General features: G+C 47.4%; 1 protein-coding gene across 1 annotated transcript in view; it reads left to right on the forward strand.

Moving 5' to 3' along the window:
* The window catches only part of ninl (ninein-like), a 55,758-nt gene that overhangs the window by 42,339 nt on the left and 1,336 nt on the right, over positions 1-12,083 (forward strand). Inside the window, exons 16-33 of the mRNA XM_056396067.1 lie at positions 1,137-1,223; positions 1,659-1,806; positions 2,554-2,622; positions 2,852-2,976; positions 3,388-3,468; positions 5,718-5,854; positions 5,969-6,106; positions 6,462-7,856; positions 8,869-8,973; positions 9,407-9,476; positions 9,583-9,750; positions 10,198-10,314; positions 10,474-10,587; positions 10,672-10,818; positions 11,159-11,308; positions 11,387-11,500; positions 11,573-11,782; positions 11,891-12,004. Of these exons, the coding sequence (XP_056252042.1) occupies positions 1,137-1,223; positions 1,659-1,806; positions 2,554-2,622; positions 2,852-2,976; positions 3,388-3,468; positions 5,718-5,854; positions 5,969-6,106; positions 6,462-7,856; positions 8,869-8,973; positions 9,407-9,476; positions 9,583-9,750; positions 10,198-10,314; positions 10,474-10,587; positions 10,672-10,818; positions 11,159-11,308; positions 11,387-11,500; positions 11,573-11,782; positions 11,891-12,004 (3,489 nt within the window). The remainder of the gene's footprint in view (positions 1-1,136; positions 1,224-1,658; positions 1,807-2,553; positions 2,623-2,851; positions 2,977-3,387; positions 3,469-5,717; positions 5,855-5,968; positions 6,107-6,461; positions 7,857-8,868; positions 8,974-9,406; positions 9,477-9,582; positions 9,751-10,197; positions 10,315-10,473; positions 10,588-10,671; positions 10,819-11,158; positions 11,309-11,386; positions 11,501-11,572; positions 11,783-11,890; positions 12,005-12,083) is intronic.

A 12,083-nucleotide genomic window follows, 5' to 3' on the forward strand; every position in this document is an offset into this window, starting at 1 on the left:
ACTACACATCTACACATCTACACATCTACACACAACTACACAACTACACATCTACACAACTACACACAACTACACGTCTACACATCTACACACAACTACACACAACTACACAACTACACAACTATACATCTACACAACTACACATCTACACAACTACACACAACTACACGTCTACACGTCTACACATCTACACAACTACACAACTATACATCTACACAACTACACATCTACACAACTACACATCTACACAACTACACATCTACACAACTATACATCTACACATCTACACATCTACACACAACTACACATCTACACACAACTACACAACTACACATCTACACACAACTACACAACTACACATCTACACATCTACACAACTACACACAACTACACATCTACACACAACTACACACAACTACACATCTACACATCTACACATCTACACACAACTACACATCTACACACAACTACACAACTACACATCTACACAACTACACAACTACACATCTACACAACTACACAACTACACATCTACACATCTACACATCTACACACAACTACACATCTACACACAACTACACAACTACACATCTACACACAACTACACAACTACACATCTACACACAACTACACATCTACACATCTACACACAACTACACATCTACACATCTATACATCTACACAACTATACAACTACACACATCTACACACATCTACACATCTACACACATCTACACATCTACACACATCTACACACATCTACACAAAGTGTCGTCCCCCCTGCAGCAGTGAATCAACTGATGGTTTGATTTCAGTGTTTCATTTAACTGAGCCAGTTAGAACCAGTTTGAATCTGTTCTACATACAGGATCTCCACACACACACACACACACACACACACACACACACACACACACACACACACACACACACAGTGGTGTAAGGTGACCCGTCTCCTTGTAGCTGATGAATTATTGAAGAATGTTTCCTCTGTGACTTCGTCTCATTCTCGACCTCGTCATATCTGCTCCGAACACTGAAATTGACTTTGTATTTCATTGATTGATTGGTTGATTGATTGCTCGAACAACAGCGACTTTGAACCAATGAGGTGTGCTGTTTTGTTTGATTGACAGTTTGGCAGCTTGGACCCGGCCGGTGCTGGTCTGAGTCACGAGGAGCGATTCTCTGAAATCGTCAAAGAGTATGAACTGCAGTGCAGGGTAAGGGTGTGTGTGTGTGTGTGTGTGTGTGTGTGTGTGTGTGTGTGTGTGTGTGTGTGTGTGTGTTTGTCTTGTTGACCTGTGTTTTTAAGTGAAGCAGCACAAACACACAGACGAAACATGCTCAGTGTTGTGAATGTGAAGTTCTAATGTCTGTTTATATTTGTGCACCTGAACGCCTCGTGTTGGTCCAACAGAAAATCAAGGTAAGAACACCTGAGATCACATGTATCAGTCAGCTGATACCTGGTTGAAGCTGTGAGGTCATCAGCTGATATTTTCACAACATCAAACATGTGTGAGACTGCGTGCTAAAAGTTCTTCTTCTTCTTCTTCTTGCTGCTGCTCAGATTTTATTTTGTTTTTGTTGTGTAGACTTATGTCACGTCCTCAACAAGTGTGTGTGTGTGTGTTGTGTGTTTGTGTTGCGTTCAGGAGCTGCGGGACAGAAATGATGAGCTGAGCTCAGAGTTGGAGCTGCTGAAGAGTCAGAGGAGCGACAGGAAGTCCAAGAGACCAGAAGGAGACGCCGCCGCTCTGAACTGGACTGAACAACGGGCCGACAGCACAGAGTCCGACTCTGGTAACACAACAACACACACACACACACACACACACTCTGCTCTACATGGAACTGCAACAAACGATAATCAGCTGATTGTTTTCTTGATTAATCACTTCATCAAATGTCAGAAACTCGTTGAAAATTCAATTTTATTTTATTGAAATGAAATATTCCGTTTTCAGTCGGATGTGAAGAAAAGCAACAAATCATCAGAGAAGCTTGAACCAGAAACTTATGTTTGATTGAAAAAAAAAAGGCTATTCAATAATCAATGGGTTTCTGATTAACTGACTGATCGCTGCAGTAAAACCTGATCAACCTCACAAGTTGATAATAAAGTGAATAAATTGAATTGTGTAATGATCCTTTAATGGAGCACATCTGGAGCTGGAGCAGACAGATGTGAAACAGTCCACACTGTGTTCCTGCAGTAACCTGTCTGTGACAGAAGGTGGAGCCACTTCACCTGTTTGATGACTGATTTTACACAAACTAAATTCAGTTGAACAGATGGAGATGTTTCCTCCTTCAAAATAAAAGATAATGTGAAAACAAAATGTTTGAATAGGAAAGAACAGAGAACCGTCAGAAACTGGAATCCAGTAGAACAAGTCTGACCTGTACAGGTGGCCGCCCACACGCACAAACACACACGCACACGCCTCCTTCCTCCCAGGTGTGAGTGTGCACGTTTCTGTGTCGTCTGTCCTCTCTGAGACCAGACGCTTCAGTGTGTCACAGTTTAACCTCTCGGTGTTTGTTCAGACGATTCGGACATGAAGCGCAGCTCGTCTCCTCTGGTGAGGAAGAAACTACAACCTGTTGATAAAACTGGTGAGAGACACACACACGCACACACACACACACACACACACACACACACACACACACACACACACACACACACAGTTCTTTAAATCCTAATATCGCAAATGAAACACTTATTTTGAAAGTCTGCTCTCAGCCTGACATCAGATAAAGGTTTAAGGGTGTGTGTGTGTGTGTGTGTGTGTGTGTGTGTGTGTGTGTGTGTGTGTGTGTGTGTGTGTGTGTGTGTGTGTAGCTCTGGGGTCTCTGGACAGGGTCTCTGGTCCTGCCGTCAGTATCCAGACTGAACTGGCTCTGGAGCAGCTGAAGCAGAAACACAACCAGGAGCTGCAGCAGCTGCACATCCAGCTGGAGACACAGGTACGTTATTAATATTTATTATTTATCATTATTATTATTATTAATAAGAGTGTTGGTGTCACTGTCACATCAGCAACATTAGACCAGATGAAAAACCTGCAGCAGCTTCAGGACTCGTCAGGATCTTTCACTGTCCTACTTTTTATTTAAAAAGATATAGAACTTAGATATAGAATTAATGTTCAGCAGCTCATACACAGTACCATCCAGATTCCAGCTGCTGGAACATCTGTCCAGTTTTAGGTCCATTATAAATGTATGTTAGAAAACAAGTGTGAGGAACCAGATACAGTCAAAGAGGAGGAAAAAATAAATGATGAATTTTAGATACATAGATACTTTATTTATCCCGAGGGGAAGTTAATGATGTATCTGTATATTACATCATAAGCATGAACCTGTGGTCCTCAGGTGAACTACTATGAGCGCAGTCTGGAGCTGATGAGACAGAGCATGGAGGTGGAGCGTAAAGACATCTCTCAGGCCTTCAAGGTGAGAACAGATGATGACGATGATGAAGTTCTACATCTTTACAGTCCAGGACATGAAACTCAACTGATCTTTCAACTGTTGACAGATTCATGTCTCAGCTTCTTTTAATGCCGTTTGTCATGTGCATTTGTTTTAATGTTTCATGTCACTTTCATCTGATCTGGATATTTTCATATATTGGAGATATTTTTAAATAATTAATATTTCATGTGTTATCTGTCTGTCTTTCTGTCTGTCTGTCTTTCTGTCTGTCTATCCTTCTGTCTGTCTATCCTTCTGTCTGTATGTCTGTCTGTCTTTCTGTCTGTCTGTCTGTCTATCCTTCTGTCCTGTCTGTCCTTCTGTCTGTATGTCTGTCTGTCTTTCTATCTGTCTGTCTTTCTGTCTGTCTATCCTTCTGTCTGTCTATCCTTCTGTCTGTATGTCTGTCTATCCTTCTGTCTGTCTGTCTGTCCTTCTGTCTGTCTATCCTTCTGTCTGTATGTCTGTCTATCCTTCTGTCTGTCTGTCTGTCCTTCTGTCTGTCTATCCTTCTGTCTGTCTGTCTGTCCTTCTGTCTGTCTATCCTTCTGTCCTGTGTGTCCTTCTGTCTGTATGTCTGTCTGTCTTTCTGTCTGTCTATCCTTCTGTCTGTCTGTCTGTCTTTCTGTCTGTCCGTTTGTCTGTCCTTCTGTCTGTCTGTCCTTCTGTCTGTCTTGTCTGTCTATCCTTCTGTCCTGTCTATCCTTCTGTCTGTCTGTCTGTCTATCCTTCTGTCCTGTCTATCTATCCTTCTGTCTGTCTGTCCTTCTGTCTGTCTGTCCTTCTGTCTTTCTGTCTGTCTGTCCTTCTGTCCTGTCTATCTATCCTTCTGTCTGTCTGTCTGTCTATCCTTCTGTCTGTATGTCTGTCTGTCTTTCTGTCTGTCTGTCTTTCTGTCTGTCTATCCTTCTGTCCTGTCTGTCCTTCTGTCTGTATGTCTGTCTGTCTTTCTGTCTGTCTATCCTTCTGTCTGTCTGTCTGTCTTTCTGTCTGTCCGTTTGTCTGTCCTTCTGTCTGTCTGTCCTTCTGTCTGTCTTGTCTGTCTATCCTTCTGTCCTGTCTATCCTTCTGTCTGTCTGTCCTTCTGTCTGTCTGTCCTTCTGTCTGTCTGTCTATCCTTCTGTCTGTCTTGTCTGTCTATCCTTCTGTCTGTCTGTCCTTCTGTCTGTCTGTCTATCCTTCTGTCTGTCTATCCTTCTGTCTGTCTTGTCTGTCTATCCTTCTGTCTTTCTGTCTGTCTATCCTTCTGTCTGTCTGTCCTTCTGTCTGTCTGTCCTTCTGTCTGTTTACCAGTTCTTTGAGCACTTCAATGTTACTGTATTTTTATCTTCAATATTTACTTATTTATTTCCCATTATTATCTGTTGTTCAGAAGGAAGCTGTAGCAGTAGTATTGCAGTAGTATTGCATTAGTATTGCAGTAGTATTGCAGTAGTATTGCTGTAGTATTGCTGTAGTATTGCAGTAGTATTGCAGTAGTATTGCTGTAGTATTGCTGTAGTATTGCAGTAGTATTGCTGTAGTATTGCTGTAGTATTGCAGTAGTATTGCAGTAGTATTGCTGTAGTATTGCAGTAGTATTGCTGTAGTATTGCTGTAGTATTGCAGTAGTATTGCAGTAGTATTGCTGTAGTATTGCAGTAGTATTGCAGTAGTATTGCTGTAGTATTGCAGTAGTATTGCTGTAGTATTGCAGTAGTATTGCTGTAGTATTGCTGTAGTATTGCAGTAGTATTGCATTAGTATTGCTGTAGTATTGCAGTAGTATTGCAGTAGTATTGCAGTATGTTTACACTTGTCTGTTACATTGCATTACTTATTGGTCCAAAGTGCATATTATACATGTGCAAATCTTCCAAACATTTCAGGCTCAGGATGTTTTTTTCATTTTAAGCCCCAGAATCCCTTCAAACCAAAGTCTGGATGAACAGGATGTAACCTGAAACCAGTGAAACCAGTGAAACCAGTGAAACCAGTGAAACCAGTCTGAGTGCAGCAGGAGGAGAATCTAGTTTTTTCAACATTTTGATCGAATGCAGATTTGAAGCCAAACTCATCGAACATCTCTCTTCATAATCCTTTAAATTCTTGCAGCGTAAACTGAACATGAGACGATGTGATGAGCTGTAAATCTACATCGTGCGTGTGCGTGTGCGTGTGTGTGTGCGTGTGCACTTCAGGATCTTCTCAGTGTATGTTAATCACACTTTCACGTGTCTGTCTGTCAGCTGGAGATCAGTGAGCTGGAGGAGCAGAAGGCTCAGGTGGAGCAGCAGGTGAAGCAGCTGAAGGACGCTCTGGACAAACTGCATAATCAGATCCAGCATGGAGGAGGAGGAGGGTGGAGTAATGAGCAGGAGCGCAGGTGAGGAAGATGAAACTGAAATCACTGATTTCAGTTTTAAACTTGATGTGGGAAGGTGTCCAACCTGCAGGAGGACGTCAGTAACCAGGTGATGTTCACCTTGATCTTTCCCAGGGTGCAGCGGGAGCGGGCAGAGCTGGAGCAGAACTTTGCCAGAGAGATCAGTAACCTGGTCCAGAGGCTGAGCTCTGAGAAGGAGCAGCTGGAGGCCGAGCTGAGGCTGAAGATGGACCAGGAGGTGATGCTGGTCAGGTGAGTCACAGGTGTCTGCTGGTAGTGTGTCCAAGACAGGTGTTATGCCCAGCATGCACTGGGGTGAGTTTTCAGTCAGGAACATCCAGCACAAAAAATGATCTCCTACTCGGAGACCAGACTCATCCACTGAGGATCTTATTATTATTCATGTCAACATGATACAGATTCATCATGTTGTTGTTTTCAGGGTCTACCTGAAGCTTTAGGTTTCCATAGCTACCATGATGTTTTTAAATTTCCGAGGAGAAGTTCAGACAGATCAGGGTTTAGTTTTAACCACGTCAGTCTGACAGGTAATACTGCACATGCATATATACTGCATGTATATATACACACATGAACGTGTGAGCAGGGAGGAGTCGGAGCAGCAGCTCGCTCAGATGAAGCTGCAGCACGCCGACGGTCACCGCCGCCTCCTCCACCAGCTCCATCGTGAGCGGCAGCGGCTGCAGGAGCAGAGAGGATTCTGGGAGAACCAGCTGGTCCAATCAGAGCAGGAGAAGCTGCAGTGTGAGGAGGAGCGGGCCAGAATCTGCAGCCAGTTCTCCTCAAAGAAGAAGAAAATGGAGGAGCAGCAGCAGGAGGCGGTCCGTCAGCTGAAGGAGCAGGTCTGCAGGTTACAGGAAGTCGTACAGAGCTCTGCCCTACAGGTCAGCCAATCAGAGGCCAGCGTAGAGGAGTTCAGGGAGCGCTGTGGTCGGTGTGAGGACGACCTGGAAGCGTCTCGTGGGCGGTGCTCTGAGCTGGAGGACCGGCTGGAGGAGGCCTGCACTCAGCTGGAGGAGAGCATTGCCTTCCTGGAGTCTCATGAAGCTCTGAGTCAACGCCTGGCCTCGGAGAGGAGCTTGGTGGAGGAGGAGCTGCAGGTGGTAAAGGTCAGAGAGGAGCAGCTGGAGGTGCAGGTGAAGCAGCTGAGCGAGGAGCTTGGAAACCTCCGCGCTGCGTCCGACAGCATCCTGCACGACCGGAGCGGCGCCGTCACCCAGCAGGAGGCGCAGCTCGCAGCCAGGGACCAGGCCGTCAGCGCCCTCAGGTCTGAGCTGGAGGACCTGCAGGAGACCCTGAGGACCAGGACCGAGTCCGTCTCCAGACTGACCGCTGAACTGGACTTGCTGAAGACGGACCGCGCCAGGCTGATTCAGGATCTGAAGAAGCAGGCGATGGCAGTCGACGACCTGCAGCTGGAGCTGGATGGAGTCTCAGAGGAGCTGGACAAGAGGAGGAGCGCTGAGGAGGGTCTGCAGGAGGCTGTGAAGCAGGAGCGGACCAGGACTTCGCAGCTCCGGTCCAGTCTGGACCAGAAGAAGGAAGAGGTCTGTCGTCTGAACCAGGAGAACCAGAGCTACACCCGGCTGGCCGACCAGCTCTCCACCCAGATTGTGGAGATGGAGGAGGAGATCTCCACGCTGAGAGACCACCTCAGAGACCTCAGCTCCCAGCTCAATGAGACCGCAGACCTGGTCCTAGACCTCCGGAGGCAGCTCAACTCCAGAACCAGCGAGGTGGATTGGCTTCGGTCCTCCTCTGAGAGGCACAGCGGCGACGTTCAGCAGCTGACTGATCAGCTGGACCGGGTCCGAGAGCAGGTCCACAGCCTGCAGCGGGCCCTGCAGGACTCCCGGGACCAGCTGAGAACCAGGGAGCAGCACTTTGAGCAGGAGAAGAGGAAGATGACGCAGCAGCTGATGGAGCTGGAGACGCTGGTCCTGGCTCTGGAGGACGTGATGGACCCGGCCAGTCCACACAGGTTTGTGGAGCATGAGACCGACTCGGATCCAGAACCTGGTCCCACAGAGAACTAACATCCGTCTGCTGCTGTGCTTGAAACTCTGAGTAGGTTACAGACTAATCTCATCCATCATGAGACCAAGGCTCCGCCTGCTGATCACTTTATCGCCCACAATGCATTGCTGCAGACTGAAGCTGCAGTCTGATTGGCTCTGTCTGGAATGCTTTAACTCTTCACCTCATCTCTAACCCAATGACAAACATCTAAACGCATGACATCATCACTGTGAATAACTCTGTCATCACCTGTGTCTGTTCGTCTGAATTCAAAGTAAAAGCCTTAAATTCTGCTCTGATGCTGTTTGATGATGAAAATTAATTTTTCTGGTAGAGAAGAGATTAAAGGTCTCAGCCTGCTTCAAACAAACTGGATCATGGGCGTCGTGTAGCGTAGTGGTCTAAGCAGGCGCCCCATGTGTAGAGGCTACAGCCCTCGCTGCAGTCGGCCCCGGTTCGAGTATCGGACGGCCCTTTACTGCATGTCATTCCCCCTCTCTCTGCCTCCCCATTTCCTGTCTCTCTCTACTATCCTCATATGATTGATCAACCAATGATCAATTATTGATCATAATCAATAATTCAGACTGAGGAGGTAATAATCAGGATCTCCAGGCAGGACAGGAACATAAATCTGAGTGTCGTCTGCAAAGAGACGAACATTTAGCTTCAGTTCATGAAAGCTCCAGTCACATGTTTCTTCACGTGTTTCGGACTCTGATCATGTGACAGACTCTTTGTTTGAAGCAGACGAGGCCTCCACCAACCGGCTCTTTACACACTCACATTAAACTCCAACTTTCTGAATGTGTTATAAAACACCAGCAGCACAGGTGGAGGATCATCTTCATCAGACAGGAGCTTCACCAGATTATTTCAGAGATTTTCCTCCTGATCGTCAGTGAGTTTCCTGCAGCTGCTCAGGTCTGTCTGAGCTGCACTCTGTCTCTGACCTGGTCTTGTGTTGCATCCAGGACTCAGCTGGAGGAGGTCCGATCAGAGAACGGAGGTCTCCAGGAGCGACTAACTGTCCTGCAGCAGGAAGTGCAGAACCTGGAGGAAGACGTCTCCAAGAAGAGGTGAGGAAACACTGAGCGCTTCAGTCCGCTTCATGTCCTGGATCATGAAGCTGGTTCTCAACTGAAGCAGATAAAAAGTAAAGTGGCTCATGTTTGATCATCCATCAGTTTATGAAGAGGATCATTTTCTAATAAGAGGTTTAGTTGAGTTGCTGTGATGAAGAAGATATTGATTTAATTGACACAAAAACATAGAACACAATATTATATTTGTAAATACAAACGATGAAAGATTTTTTTCCAGGAGTTTAGACGAGTCTTTGAAGGTTCTGGAAAAACTGGAGAACCCACAAGAGAAGAAAACTCCACCTCTACCACCTCCATCAAAATATTGATCCTCCTCCTTTTATCACAAGAAATAGACTTGGAAAAAAGTCAGTTTAGTTCTTGGTGGAATTAAACTGTGTAAATATCTGAGATCTTCTTCTGTCAGGAGGAAACTGGAGGAGATGGAGAGAGAACACGAGAGGAGCAGAGAAGAAGAAGAGAGGCTGCACAAAGAGGTGAGAGTCTGTCTGTCCTGCTCGATTGCCATTTAGCAACAGCTACTCCAGACTGTGGCGTCTGAAGCTTCGTCTTCTTCTTCTTCTTCTTCTTCTCTGTCTACAGAACTCCAAGTATCGAGAGGAGGTCCTGGATCTGAGCAGCAGGAACCTGCAGCTGAGCAACGACAACACCGAGCTCAGCACCCGTCTCCGTGGAGATCAGGAGTCAGCCCGGATGCTGCGGGAGCGCTTGGTGACCGTTTCCAAGGAGCAGGAGGAGGAGGGGGCTACGGTGAGAGACAGTAACGAGCAGTTCAGCCATTTTCTCTTTTTCTTCTTCTACCTCCAGTTTAGCTTCAGTCACAAGAGACCAACACCTGAAGCTCTCACCTGTTCTTCCCTCTGCTCAGATTCTCTCTGAGGTTTCAACATTTATTTAAAAACAAGGTTTTGTCCCAATAAAGTTTCCAGACTGAAGTTTCTGACACAGATTCAGGATCAGACACAGCATGTTTTAAATGTTTTAAAGACTGAAGAGTCGTGGACGCTCCTGGACGAGGACGTGTCAAAGACCAAAACACCGTCTTTGAATAAATGATCTGTGGACAGAGTGAGATCTGTGTGTTCACTGACTGACATTTAAATCTGTCTGTACGTGATGTATGAGCTCGAGAACGAATCACAGCAGATTCAGCACTGTCCCTTCACCCTGTCCTGATTGGCTGGTGGTCTCCTTCAGGTGCGGCGGCTGCAGGACGCAGCGATGCAGCAGGACAGAGAGAAGCTGCAGCAGCAGACGGCGTGGACGCAGGAGAGACAGCTGCTGGAGACAGAGCTCAGCTGCTGCAGGGACAAGGTACGAGTCATTAAAAAGTCCACAGCTGTGATGCTGCAAGGGGTCACGTGACGTAAACAATGGATGAAGACCTGCCACACATCAGGTTGATCCTCACTGCTGCGTCCACACAGCGGCTTCATGTTTCAGACTCTTCACCGGTTGTTGTTGATTTCTCAGCTGCATCGTCTGTCGGAGGTGGAGGCGGAGCTTAGCACGGTGACGCTGAAGCTTCAGTGGCTGGGGGATGACAAGGCAAAACTACTGAGAGAGGCCGACGAGCGAAACAACAAGGTCACAAATAAAACTACAAAACCAGAAAAAACCACTAGTTAAAAACAACAGCATCAGAAACTAACCGTGTCTCTGCTCCTTCAGGTGGAGAACCTGCAGCAGTGTCTTCTCTCTCTGGAGTCGGAGGCGGAGCTGCTTCGCTCTCAGCTCCACGCCGTCAGTCAGGAGAAACTCAGCCACGCCCAGGAAGTGACTGACCTGCAGAGGAAGCTGCAGGACGCTCACAACAAGGTCAGGAGGGAAACTGATCCCTAGACAGTGGGTCAGATAGCTCGTTAATTATTGATCCTCCACTTTGTTCCAACGAGGTCACGAGATGATTAAAACATGTGACAGGAAACAGTTTACTGCACAATGAAGTACTTTAGCTACAGGAAGTGGTTTTACTGTGATAGTGTAACTACAGGAAGTGGTTTGTTTGTTGTCACGGTGATTTTACTTCAGTAAATGATCCTCTGTGATTGGTCAGGTGACCTTCTGTCATCAAGTGTTTGGACCCGCTCGGTCCTCACACAGGTGTCGGGTCCAGACCTCCTGAACTCTCTGCCTCCTGTGCTGTGGTGGTTCTCAGGTGGAGGAGCTGGAGAGCGGCGTCAGGAAGCTGATGAAGGAGAAGGAGGAGCTCTGTCGGGCCCAGGAGGAGCAGGAGGAGCAGGCCTCCATCACCCTGCAGGAGGAGATCCGCAGACTGAGAGTCCAGAACCAGGAGCTCCAGAACAAGGTACCAGACGCACCTGTCTGTAACACCTGAGCTGAGGTGATGGTCTCTGCTCACCTGTGAATGTGATCTTGTCTCCAGCTGTTGGAGCTGCAGGTCCAGGGTCTGGAGGTCCACAAACTGACCCAGGAGCAGCAGAACCTGAAGACGGAAGTGAGGGAGCTGGAGACGGCCCGGATGCAGGCGCAGGACCAGGTGAGGCCGGAGGACTCTGACCGTCAGACTGTGACGTGAACAACACATTGACCTCCATCTTCGTCCCTGCAGGCGGCGCGGGCCGACACGGCGCTCAGTCTGGTGCAGGCGCAGCACCTGCGGCAGCTGCAGCAGCTGCGGGAGCGGATGGGGGAGGGACGCAGGGAGGAGGTGGAGCTGCTGCAGGTCCGGCTGGAGGAGGAGCAGAGGAGGAGTCAACAGCTGGAGGAGACGCTGAGGCTCCATGCCCAGCAGAGCAGCTCTCAGATCAGCATCAAGCAGGTAAACAGGGGTCAGAGGTTAGCCTAGCAACATGCTAATGCTAACAGTGGGAAGTTCAGAGAGCAACAGGTGTGTGTGTGTGTGTGTGTGTGTGTGTGTGTGTGTCAGGATCAGTATGAGAAGGCCCTGGCCTCCCTGCAGCAGAGGATGGAGGACCTGGAGACCAAACTGAAGGGGGTCCGGATGGTCCTGCAGGAGAAAGTGCAGCAGCTCAAAGAGCAGGTCAGTCTTCAAACAGGTTCTCATTTCACCAGGGGAACGTCCACATCTGCTGCATCTGTACTTCCTGTCTGGATCTGTT

This window comes from Seriola aureovittata, chromosome 14 (assembly GCF_021018895.1).
Source record: "Seriola aureovittata isolate HTS-2021-v1 ecotype China chromosome 14, ASM2101889v1, whole genome shotgun sequence".
NCBI lineage: Eukaryota > Metazoa > Chordata > Actinopteri > Carangiformes > Carangidae > Seriola > Seriola aureovittata.